The 13467-nt window shown below is 31.8% G+C and overlaps 1 protein-coding gene across 1 annotated transcript in view; it reads right to left on the bottom strand.

Annotated features, from left to right (window-relative positions):
- LOC148627220 (E3 ubiquitin-protein ligase rnf213-alpha-like) overlaps positions 1–13467 on the bottom strand; it is a 140985-nt gene that overhangs the window by 113506 nt on the left and 14012 nt on the right. Inside the window, exons 6-10 of the mRNA XM_088569816.1 lie at positions 11905–12068; positions 10479–10528; positions 6591–6749; positions 4796–4983; positions 2429–2760 (exon numbers count right to left, since the gene is read on the bottom strand). Of these exons, the coding sequence (XP_088425942.1) occupies positions 2429–2760; positions 4796–4983; positions 6591–6749; positions 10479–10528; positions 11905–12068 (893 nt within the window). The remainder of the gene's footprint in view (positions 1–2428; positions 2761–4795; positions 4984–6590; positions 6750–10478; positions 10529–11904; positions 12069–13467) is intronic.

Genomic DNA, 13467 nt, shown 5'->3' with positions numbered 1-13467 from the left:
GGACATGATACTATCAAGAGTAAAAAAAAGTCAGATAACCAGAATGTAATTTCATTATGTTTTTTTTTTTAAGCTATTTCATATAGCATTGTGTTTTGTTTTTGATTTGTGTATCTTAATCAGAAATTGGTCAATTTCGTCTCAAAGTGTAGTTAATGATTGGATGACACCATTAAACTTTGCCTCCAGCAGATGATCTCGGAGACGACGAAGGTTAACGATAACGGCACTAATATCAGATTCTACTTTCTCGGTTCATAATTCACTTGTAGCATAGACAGCTGATCTTTGTTTACGTTTGCTAATGCGGGAAAGTTACGGTTGCTATGATTAATCAAATTTAACTCACACTAACGGTACTTAAATTTCATTGGTGAATTTATATCACCTGATCTAAATCCTGACATCAGATTGGTCATACTTTAAAAACTAACATTAGAAGAATTAAGGTTCTCAGAATCTTGCTTAACGATTGAATAAAACTTTAATTTTCAATTAACATTTTCCAAACTAAAATTAACAAATGCAAATGAAAATAAATAAAATAAGTATAATCATCATTATCGACCATAAACTATAGTTAGCGTGCGATAAACCAGGTTTAGCAGCCGCTAACTATAGTTTACGGGCAATAAACCCAGATTATCAAATTTTTGTTACTGTCACGTGCCATAGCCATAAATATGGCAGTAAACATGGCCCAAATCTGCTGCATAACATGGAGTATAAATATATAATTATGCAAATCATATGCAAATATAAAGTACTGTAATTATGATATTAGCAACCTAAAAAGCATTATCTATCAACATTTGAACAAGGACCAATACTGATGTCCACATAATTGGCATATGACTGGCTGACATTTTTAATCAAATGCTTTGCTGAGTACAGCTTGATATGCCTGCAGGAGTTGGACCTAGAACAGGTGGGGCAAATATGGACACAAAATTCAAGTTGGATACAGCTCTGAATTTTGAATTTTAATATATGACACAGGACAATATTTTGACCAGAAGGAAAGTGGTAAAAAAAATGCACCTGCAACAGGACATTTAAAAGATAACATGAACAGACAAACAGATGGATGGACAAGTGCTTTCTTTGGATCCCAGAATTTTGGCTAAAATGCCTTGCACTCAGTAAGTATGAAAAAAAGACTATTAGAAGAAACACTGCAACAATACTTCATGAAAATAGGTGAATTCACCATTGAGTTATAATAAAAAAAAACTTCTAAATTTCCAACTAATTACCGGTACTCTAAATTGAAAAAAATTTTTTTTAAATTGAAAGTGAGTTTTTCATCAATAAGTTTGGAGTTCTATCTAGTCCAAAAATAGAAAATCTCCCTATTTTTATACAAATAAAGTCTGTAACTAAAAATAAATATTTGAAAAATTTGAAACAATTGGACACTGCAATACCATAATACCGGTATGTCCAATCTTAATTGACGGAGGTATATAAATGGCAGACAGTTATACAAGCCCATAACAATCATATCCCTTAGCAGAATATATGAATTTTAATGACAGGTGAGAAATATGAATAAATAGACAAAATAAAGCTAGTTACTGGTCGACAGCCTTGGACTGACTGGACAGGAGGGATGAAACAATGAGAGTGAACTCTGTCTTGACCCTTAGAAAACATTCCCATAATAATCCTAATACAATAATACAAGTACAATCATATAACTATGTTTAAATTGTCCATGAGTTTACTCAGACGCACACGAACAAACAAGAAAAAGGAACCTGAGTGGCACTAAAACATATTTTGTAACAATACTTTCACAATATAATCAATGAAATTCTACCACAAGGTTCGTCAATGCAAAAGGATATTTCAGATTAGTTTTGGAGTACTGAACATTACCTTTTAGGAATTAGGAGCCAAAAACAATGTTTTACAGGGTAATAATAATACATATCAGATACTGTACAATTAACCATTACAAAACTTAATACATGGATGATTTTAATATTTTGATACAGATTCTTTTGTGTGGGATTTCCATCTTTTCAAATATTTATCAAATAATTTAAATTTAGACATCAATTAATTACTTTTATCTTACATTTGGTTTTTTTTAAGACGACACAAAAATTTCCATTCATTAAATTAAATCTAAAATATATTTAAAATGGCATTTCATTGTATTCCTTATGATGTTAATTCAGAAATTAACATGACCTGATTATCTGTCATTTTACATAACAAAACTGTGATATGACCTGTCATCGATTATTGATCAGTCTGTGATCATTCAATCAGTAGTCATCAATCCATTAAATATTTGTATGGAATTGTTTAGGGACTGTAACTATCATTTTGTGAGAAGGAAAAACTGCTAAAGCCAACAGAAATGCATGTCAAACAAGTAAAATCAAGACAAGTATAAAGTATAATGCAGTTTCCCTACCTGTGAAACATGCTTTTCATATTCTCCATAATTCCACCATAGTTTTTCAATTCCAAAGTAGTATGCTGAAAGTCCACGAACTACATCTAATATATGCTTCAACACATCTGTTCCATTCAGTCTTCCCTCAACCAAAGACTCCAAAATGTCTGGCAAAAAAGTCTCAATGGAAAACTCAACCTCAGATTTCAACATACTTTGGTGATCACTACTACCAAAAAATGAAGCAAGTTTCTGTTTCTTTTTCCAGACCCACTTCGCTATTCTTCCTCTGTCTTTGTCTTCGTCGGAAGGTTTTCCTTGGACTACACCATCATATCGATGATAAATTCCTGAAACACAAGAAATTTCACAACTTAAGCCAGCATGGAATTTAAGGAAAACTAATCTTAACTCAATCTTACTAGGGATAATGGAGTTCAGATGTAAAAACCCCATACTTCACCTGAATATAACAAAATAGGAGATACTAGTCAATAAATACATGCACATCAGTTGCTAGTGGTACATTCCTTATTTTTTATGAGCAATACCCATGATGTGGGGGATATTACTGATAAGAACTCAACTCCACTGATCTATGATAGATTTTAAATTTTGATATTTGGTAACAGCAAACATTTGTATAGTTGCTTATTTTCATTAGAAAGCAAAGAATGCCATCAGTTGAACTACAAAATAAAATTCAGAGTAAGGTGTCTTCTACAGTACTGTCATACTAGTCGTGAACCTCTATCCTGTTATATTGTGTGTTTTTTAAATGTTCTAGGGAGTAGTGTGATGCCCATTTTATTGAATCAGTACCGTATTTCCGAACTATAAGTCAACTGCCTAATTTTGACCAAAATTGACTAAAAAAGCCATAGTTAAGCCAAATTTGCCAGGTAAGTTAAGTGTCAGACGTGTGAATTTATTTTGTAGGTGTCAGCGGAGATCCGAGTTTAGTTTGTTTTTCACAGCATATTATTCAAGCGATGTTACTTTGTATAGTATTCCTGAATAAAATTAATGTTTGTATTTTTGTTAAAGTGTACATTGACCTCAAGTTCAATTATTTTCATTGAATTGCACGTCAATTGCTCTGAAGTCTAAGATCATCAGGTGTACGAAATGGTAAACATGTCATGGGTGGGCATCCAAGAGTGAAATTAGCGGGAAATTAGTTTGATGATTGGGTCATAATTACAGACAGTAATTAATAAACAATATTACCTGATATTTTGAAATACAATAAAATATTGTTACCTTTAAATTTGGTTGGAATTAGCCGTTTAGATAACACTTTTAACTGATTATAATTTGAGCCACATGTGAATGTGTAAGGACTTACTGTAAATGGGTATAAATTTGCATATTAAAGGACAGATAACTCTGATACTCAATAATGTCTAAACAGTAAAAAAGAGTTTTGTTAATGTGTATCCTGGACTTTGTTTATATATTTTGAGCAATGGCTTTCGTTGATCGTAGTTTACCCCAAATTTTAATTGAAAGCAATAAAAAAATGAACTAAAAAAATCTAATGAAATGCATTGTAGATGAACATTTTTTCTTGAAAAACCTTAAATAAGTCGAAGTGGATGATAAGTCGAGGCTGGTCATTTCTCAAAAAAAAATATTGACTTATAGTCCCGAAAGTATGGCTATTATGTTGTTCCAGGAGCAACATGAGGACAGACACATGGTGGGTAAATGTTCCCATTGATCATTGAAGACCAATATACTGCCTTAAGCTGTTTTTTTTCATTGGTGTGTAGGGTTGTTGTCTCTTTCAAACATTCTCTGTTCCTACTATCATTTTTAAAATACATGTTAGCATTATTTTCTCATAAAATGATCACAAATGATATAAAATGTTTTGCAGGGTGCAGCTTGACAGAACCACAGAGGTCAAATCTTGAATAGTTGGAGAAAGTATGGACACACTGTTCAAACTTGATACAGCTTTAAAATTCTGATCAAATATTTGGCACCATATAGTACAATTTCAGAAAATGCTTGTTTCTAGCTCCTTTTGGGGCCTCATTACCACAAAGTTCATGACAAACCCCAAAAATCAACCCTAGGCTTCCTTAAGTGGTATGGTACTTTATGGTCCTATATTAAAGAGATCTATTCACTTATAGTCAAGTTTTTGTCTGGATATAAGGACAATGCTTGTTTCTGGTCCTTTTTTCCTAAATGGTTCAAGTCAGTGCCCCAAATCAATCCCAGACTTCTATTTGTGGTATGGTACTTTGTGGTATAACTTCATGAAGATCTATACACTTAGTCATTGTATGGACATGAAATGTCTAAGTACGACAATTTTAATTTTATTGTTGTATCATTAATATAAATATAACATAGCTTTTAATTATAGAATACCTTTGCTAACAAGATTATTGATATTTAGTCTCCTACTCTGTAAACTGTTATTCCCTTGATTGTAAACAAATTCTTTAACTTCATTATGTCCAGATAGATAAACAAAGTAATTATAGAATAAAACTGATTTCCCTATCCGAGGTACATCAACAACACCTTCATAAACTGCATATTCATCTTCTAATTGCCTGTAGATAAGGAAAAAACGTAACATGGAAAAATGTATGATTTTAATTCTTCATATGTAAAATTTAATTGACATACGAATTAACTATCACGCAATAAAAAGTTTAAGGATTTGTCATAATACAAATAAGTGAAATTAATACCACATTTTTCTACCTATAAGTCAATGTGGATTATAAGTCCAACTGCTGATTTTTTTACCAAAATCAATGAAAAAAAATCAAATAGAAAAAGTAAAGTTGAATTTGCCAGATAAGTCATGGGTCAGACATGCATCTAAAGTTTTCAGTGTAAAATATAAGTGTCAGCGAAGATTAGATTGAGCTTGATCTGATAATGTTTTACCACTAAAGAAGTTCTAGAGTTTGTTTATATATTTTACAGGTTTAAAAGTTGTGCATTCAGATTAGGATAAAGCCCTGAGTAATCCTTTAGTGTAACATTGTCATATTCATTCATAAATGGAAAGCAGCACTGACCAATTATCTTTGATTGCCAGCTTTCGTCTTCCAAAGACATGTCTGCCCAAAATTACGAATGAATGTAATTAATATATTGTAATGAATCATTTTACAATGCAAGAACCCAAGCACAGGCCAGGAAAACAATAGGTTTAAAAGTTCAAAGTTCTGCAAAGTTTGATGGTAAATAATTAACTTTATTGTAGTAGATCTTTATTGAATAAACAATTCTGCATATCTTTAAAACTTGATAAAGACACTACAGTCTAATGAAATGCATTGTAGATAAATGTTTTTCTGGAAAAATCCTCAAATTAGCCTAGGCTGATGACTTACATACATGTATGTCTAACCATACCGAATCATTGGTAGTTTTTGTATGGTTCCCATTGCATATTTTAGGAGTCAATTGAAAAACATCAAAATAGTTTACACAAAACTTTTACCCTGAGCTTAATAAACACTTAGTGCACTAATTAACATCTGCCAAAATTAGAAACACCAAAATTTTTCATACACTTTCTGTCTTAGTTATAATCATTAAATTTTCAATATACTCAAATAACCTGCCATACTGTTTATAACAATGAAATTAACCAATCCATTTTATAACAATCCAAAAGAAATACAGCAAAATAAGTAAAACATTGATATGAAAAGTAGATATCCCACAGTCTGACCCATAACATTAAAAATAAAGAATTTCTAGACAATTTTTTTACATTAAAAAACGTGAGACCAAAAATGGTTTCCATTACAGGAAATGAAGGATAAGACCAGTCTGGTTTGCATTGATATAGTTGTACGCCAATTTGCATAACTGTCAGGTAATATTGCAATTTCAATGTATGTGTACTGAAGTAGGCAAATGTAACTGAAAAAGTCAATTTTGTCTTTCTCAGGTTCTAATATGGTGTCAGAACAGGGAATAGATATGTCGCTTCATCAGTCTGAAATAGAATTCCATGATATAGCTTACCATATATACAGCTTCTGTCAAAATATCAAGTAGTTGCAGAGAAAACTTAGGTGAAAAAGTCATGGACAGACAAATGAATGGACGGACACCATGATCATTATATACCATGCGCAAAGCAGGGTTATACAAAAATATGTATCTAATAACAATATAAGTAACAGTAAATTACCTTTTAAATGATAGCTTCTGGTTCATCTTGGCTTCAGAAATACCTTCTATTCTTATAACCACTACATCAGTTTTGTAGTCACTTAGCAGGTTTGGACCTAATATAGCATGAAAACATAACTGTTCGTACTTCTGGACATCTGAATTCTCTGTGTTTGTCCTGACAAGATAAGTCAAAAGATTCAGTAGCAACCCTTATACAGTTCCTATAAAATAATTCTTTGATGGATAATTGACCAAATGAGAACTGATAAGTAGTAAAGTAGGTAATGAATATCAGCAAAAAAATAGCAATAAGTGGGATAATTCAAATATGACAAAATCCCAAAACATGGCCTGTATGTAAAAACAAGGAACAAAGACAATCTACATGCACAAGAAAAAATGGATTTCTTATAAAAACTGAAGATCAGGGAAACACTAGAAAAACTTTGAGCACTTTGCAAGTGGGGGGGTATAATAAGACATCACACAAAAAACTAAAGCACTAACAATATGAGCTCCTAAAAAAAACAAATTTTCCAAATGATGAGTAATGATTGATGAGTTTAATATGCATGAGGTCTCCTTGTTACTGTAGAAGTCATAATTATGATCTAAAATTTGGGAAGGATTCAAATTCTTTCAATATGCTTCAAGCACATGTCAAAAAAGCACTATTTGTATGTAATTCTATTTTTAAGTTGTATGTTAAGAAGAGTTATATTAAAGGTGAAAGACATTACCTCTGAAGAGTACTGACATTATTATCGAAACATCATATATTGGTTATAGTATATCTTTAACCAAGTAGCATGACACTGTCTTCAATGTCATTTAAGTTATTTCACATCCAGGTTTTGGGGATGGCTTTTCATAAGTTTTAAAGCTACATGTAGGTTTATGTAACATGTTGATCTTAATATTGTTTAATGTAAAAAATTACATCTAGAATGATAGCAGTTTGGATATTTATTCCAATATTTCAAACATAAAGATATTTAGGGCCAAGGACTATTTGAAGTGACTTATCTCACCATTTCACGTAGCAACAGAGCATCAATGGAAATACTAGCTGATTAATTTGAGTTTTAAAGAAATTGAACAAGTTCATAGAAGAGAACCTCAGGGATCATAACACAATCATATAGTAACATCAGGGACATATCATGAGCCAAATTCCCTTGTTTGCTTATATGCGTGATCATTATCATGAGCCAGCATATGAATTTATTTGGAATGTAAGGAGACATCCATAGGAAGGACTAAATGCTGTTGGAAACCATCATTATTGCAATCTCTCACCACACAGATACTGTCATTTGACATTTATTGGGTTTTACAATGTCATACAATATTTTGTAGAAATACTACAGCAGGAATTTAATGGGAACCTGACTCTGAGTACATTGTTCATAGTGGATAAGAAATAAAAACAGACATTAAGTTAACATTATATAGGACTGGTTGATGTGGAAAAGGAGCTAGGAACTATTAACTTAAGTTGGTGAATACCAATGCTGAAAGCTGTTAGTCTTACAATTGGATCAGGATAAAAGCAACATAACAAGTCACACAAGGCATATATTTTAATTAAATACAGAAACTGCTATCACTAGGGGTCAATATATTATTATGGTGTATATCCTGCTGAATAAAAAACACATTTATTGTAACAAATTTATCAATCATTTTTAATTGGTTTGTTCTACATTAAAATATACACAAGAACATAATATCTAAAACTGAAGTCCATCTTATTAAAATGACTCTCGCCATACTTTTTACATGCTCTTTAAAATTGGAATTAATTATGAAAAATAAACTTCAATTAGAGGCCCTAGAGGGTGTGAATCACCGACTAAGAACTTGTTCCTTCAGCTTATGAATATTGATGTAAGGAATAAAACAAAATTCTAGCAATTAAATTAAAAAAATTTCCCTATCTGCTACAGTTTTAGTGAAAATTATTTGCCAACAACTATAGAAATGGCTAGTTCTGAACTATCCTAATAGGAGTTTTCTTACCATAACTATTAAGGATCATTTCAACAATTAATGTTTTCCAGATATTGTCGTCTAATAACCATAACCACAACAGAAAATAATAATTTTGCTTTGAAGGGCAGTAACTCTTATAAGAGTTACCCTACAACTTGGACCCTATGGAAACTTTTGTAAGCCTTAATTTGTCATAAGGATAATTTGATACATGGGAAGTTTTAATATATCTATAATGGTTTTCAAAATATTGACTGAAAAAATGCTTCACATGGTGCAGCTTGATACAACAGCTGAAGTCAAACCCAAACAGTTAGGGCAAATATGAACACACCAATCAACCTTAAACAGTCCTGCATTTTAATTGTAATTAAAACATTTGACACAGAATTACAAGAGGTTCCCAGGAGTCTGGATCACTCATCTAGTTAAATTCTTGCCTGATTTTTCACCTTTCAAGGGCAATAACTTTGATCCAATACAGACTCTTGCAGGCTTTATAATAAGGATCATTTCAGCAATGAAAGAATTTGGCTAAACCATTAAGTTTTTGAGATATACGAGAATAACTTGTCTGACTACTATTTTTAGTAACAACAGCCATATTTTTCAATGGATAAAAAATCCCCATATCAGATCTATGCAAAATACCCTAAGGAACATTCATAACAAGGTTGGTTCTAATTGATAAGATGTTTCAGAGAAGATTTTAAAAAGAAAAAATACTAAAAATGGTTCATTAACTGATTGATTGATTGATTGATTGATTCTTTGTTGGGGTTTAACGCCCGAGCAGCAATATTTCAGCTATATTCATAAGCTAAAAATAAGGGAAAAAAAGCAAAGAAAGGGCAATTACTCCAATGTGGCTGAACATATTGAAATGAAAAATTTGACAAAAGATAGATATCATCGTGCTAAACATTTTTTAATAGTTTTGGAGATATATGTGAACAGCTTCTGTCTGACCAAAATGTTCTATTTTTAGTAATGGCTCCTGTGTTGTTAGATATCATTGTGCTGAACAATTTTATCAGAATTGGCTAAATGAATTGTTTTTCGGGATATATAAGAAAAACTTCTGTCTGACCCCTATATTCTATTCTATAATAAAGGTGACCATGTTTCTAGACAGATAAAAAATCCTCACATCAGATCTATGCAGAATACCTTAAGGAAAATTCGTACCAAATTTGGTACAAAATGGTAAAGTAGTTTCAGAGGAGAAGAGTTTTGAAAAATTGTTAATGACAACTGACAACAACAATGGACACCAAATGATGACAATAGTTCACATGGCCTTTCCCCAAGTGAGCAAAAAAGGATTTGACAAGAATTAAAGTGGTCCTTTTATAGTCTCTTATTAAATGATTCCAGTTCAATCCAAGCCATACTATGGGGATATGGCATCTTGTGGTACAATTTAATAGAGATCAATTTACTTTTTCTCAAAATTCTGGTCTGGCCTCCTTTTGGTCCTATTCCCAAATGGTTAAGTCTCGACCTTCAAATCAATCCTACCTTTTCTTGTTGTATGACACCTTGTGGTGCAATTCCAGAGATCAATTCATTTATAGTCAAACAGTAGATTGTCCAAACAGCTGGAAAATGCTTGTTTCTAGTACTCTGTTGGTCAGTTATAGTCACAACCCCCAAAATCAATACAAGCCTTCCTTAGGTGGCATGGCACCTTGTGATACAATTACAAAAAGAATCACTCACTTATTCTCAAGTTATTGTCCAGATATAAAAAATGATAATGAGACGTGATGAAAAAGACAACTACAGCATGATCTCATAATAAAACATTCATTCACAACTGCAAAAGGATTTCATTCCTCCTTTTTTTGTGGAATGAAACCTTGTTATAAAAAGTGAAAATTACCATGGTCATATTTTGATATTTTACCTTCCATTATTTTGACTTGTACTTTGTTCATGTGACTGGTGAGAAAAGTTCTACAAAAAAAAAAAACAACAACAAAAAAACAGGAATATCTACCAGTAATCTTTAACAAAACACACCACTGTACAAATGTTTTAAAATCTATATCACAATGCATTTTAATGAAAGACAAAGCAGTATACTCAAGAAAGCATTGAACTGTTCACTTGGAAACAAACAAAAGGCTCCCAAAGGCTGAATCGCTCAACTAGTTAAATTTTTGTCTTTCAAGGGTAATAACTCTAGTCTATCAAGGCCCTGTCCAACAATTTTGACTCACCAAGAAAGATATTGGCTGAAAACTTCTAAAAACATCATTTTTTGCCTTTCAAGGAAATAATTCTAACAAGATCTCCTGACAACTTTGATCCAATGCAGACTTTTGCAGGCCTTATCATAATGATCATTTTAGCAATGGAAGTTTCTTTCTACCTATCACAGTATTCAAGATATTGGCTGAAAACTGTAAAAAAATTAATAAAAAACCTCATTTTTTATCAAGGGCACTAAATCTAACAAAGAGTCGTTCAACAACTTTGATCCAATGCAGACTTTCGTAGGCCTTATATTAAGGATCAATTTGGCAATTGAAAAAAATTTGGCTACAACTAAAGGTTTCGGAGATGTATGAGAAAAATCTTCTGACTGACCTCTTCATTCTTATTTTAGTAACAGCAGCATGATTTTTGATGGATAAAGAATCCCCATAACAGATCTATGCATAACACCCTAAGGAATATTCATACTAAGTTTGGTTCTAATTGGTCAGGTGGTTTCAAAGCAAAAGTTTTTTGAAAGAAATAATATTTAAAATATAAATGTCGACAAAGGGCAGTAACTCCTACATGTCTTAACAGATTTACAAAAAAATTTGACTTCAGGTAGATCTCATCATACTGAACACTTTTACACTCTCAAAATTTGGCTTAACCTAATGGTTTTGGAGACATAAACAAAAAACTTCTGTCTGACCCCTATGTTTTGTTTTTAGTAATGGTGGTCGTGTTTTTAATTGACCAATCAAAAATCTCCACATCAATTCTAAGCGGAATACTCCAAAAGAACATTCATACCAAGTATGATTCTAATTGGTTAAGTAGTTTCAGAAAAATATCAAATTGTATAGAATATCTACCATATTGAAAGTTCAGATATATTGCAAATGAGTGCATTAATTACTTAGTTATTTTCCTTTTTGCAAAACATTTACTTCAGTTTTTGTAATTAAGAGAAAAACTTCAATGCATTTGGTTGAAATCCAAAGATGCGTGTTTTATTTCTGTTTTTAGAACCCTGTCGCCATTTTCCCATTCACAAAAACATTAGTACCCTATTTTACAGTAAATCAAAGTTAACAATTCATAAAGCAGCAATGGTCAAGAATTTCTACCTCATTTGCATCCTTAAGTTGTGGAGAAGTTATATGTTGCTGGCTATTTTCTACAGATGTTATCTCATTATGATTATAATTTCTGTTGTTGCTGTTGACTGCACTTGCACTCTCAGTATGTTGAACTCTGACTGTGAGTGTTGGGGTGGATTGATTAAATCCTTCTGTATAAAAAAGATCAACAACATTAAAATAGGCCTGTAAGTGACCTCATTGAATATCCTTGATCTATTTGCAATATATTAATAGGGTATGTAAGTCTCGTTCTAGTTTTATTTTCGAAATTTCCGATGTAGAACGTATAGAAAACCAGAGACCGATCTGTATTTTATTGTTTACTTCTGGGTACTCGAAACACTGTATAACAATGCAAAATCTTCTAGTTTATGTATTTTCTTACTTCATTTATCATGTAGAAATAGTTATTTGTCATTTTTATTGGTACTTTTTATACAGAAAGTTTTTTGCCCTTAACACTGAACTCAACGCTCTCTAAATGAAAAATCACTATGCTTTTGAATGGTAGACTAGGACCCATTCTCGTGAAATCATGGCGTCACATGACGAGACTTACACACCCTATATGAGTTAGGCATAGTCTACAACTGAGAGAGGCACCTACATTTTGCTTGTATACATCCGATCAGGTCTGTTAATCAAGGTGATTGCTGTGAGTAGCAATAGTGATAAGAATTTCAAAAACATATTTTTTAATCAATATCTTGACAAAAATCAAAAGTTGCCAAAGCCACTTTTTTTCTTACTCTTCTCTTAACCAAAAACTATATTTTTTGACATCTGTCTGTCATTTTCAAGTCATTGAGAAAAATGGGAATGTGTCCATTTCAACAACAAAAACTCAACATACCGGGGCTTATGAACTGCATATCAATTTAAAGGCTATTTTCACTTTGAAACTAGTTCCCTTGCCCATATCTCATTGCATGTCTGATACAATGTTCTGGTGGTGTGTCTGTCTCCCTGTTTGCCTCCCATGTGATGCTCATTTGATTGTTCAAAGGTGTTTGACAATTTTAAATTTAACACCTTTCAAACTTCTGACCCCAACTATATTCCTTTATAATTTAATATGACCATTTTTGCTGTTAGAAAAGAAGCCATTTTTATTTTATCTACGAAACAAAATTTTCCCATCACCTGATCAATAAACAAAATGGCACACTTTAAACCATGTCTTTTTAACTGGACATCTTTTACCAAGAAAATAATCCTGACTGAAAAAAGGTGTGTGTATTGGAATAAATCAATATGAATTTATCATAGCTTTTGCTTAAAATTAAATTATGAGGAATGTTACTAGTATCTGAATATATTATCTTGTATAAAGAACATTGGTTTGATTTATGCATAACCATGGTTTATTCTGTGTAAATCGAACCAAAGTTCTTTATACAAGATAATATATTCAGATATTAGTTCCATTCATTAAATGAACTTCAGTGGGAAGTGTAAATAAACTTTTCAGTTGTACCAGTACTTACAACCTTCGTGTCTAAAGTAAATAATTGTTTCAGTTATCTGCCTTAATTTCTAACTATTTTC

This window comes from Perna viridis, chromosome 1 (assembly GCF_037379345.1).
Source record: "Perna viridis isolate PV_CMFRI_1.1 ecotype Kerala chromosome 1, ASM3737934v1, whole genome shotgun sequence".
In the NCBI taxonomy this organism is placed as follows: Eukaryota; Metazoa; Mollusca; class Bivalvia; order Mytilida; family Mytilidae; genus Perna; species Perna viridis.
This window is presented reverse-complemented; position numbering and strand designations above follow the sequence as displayed.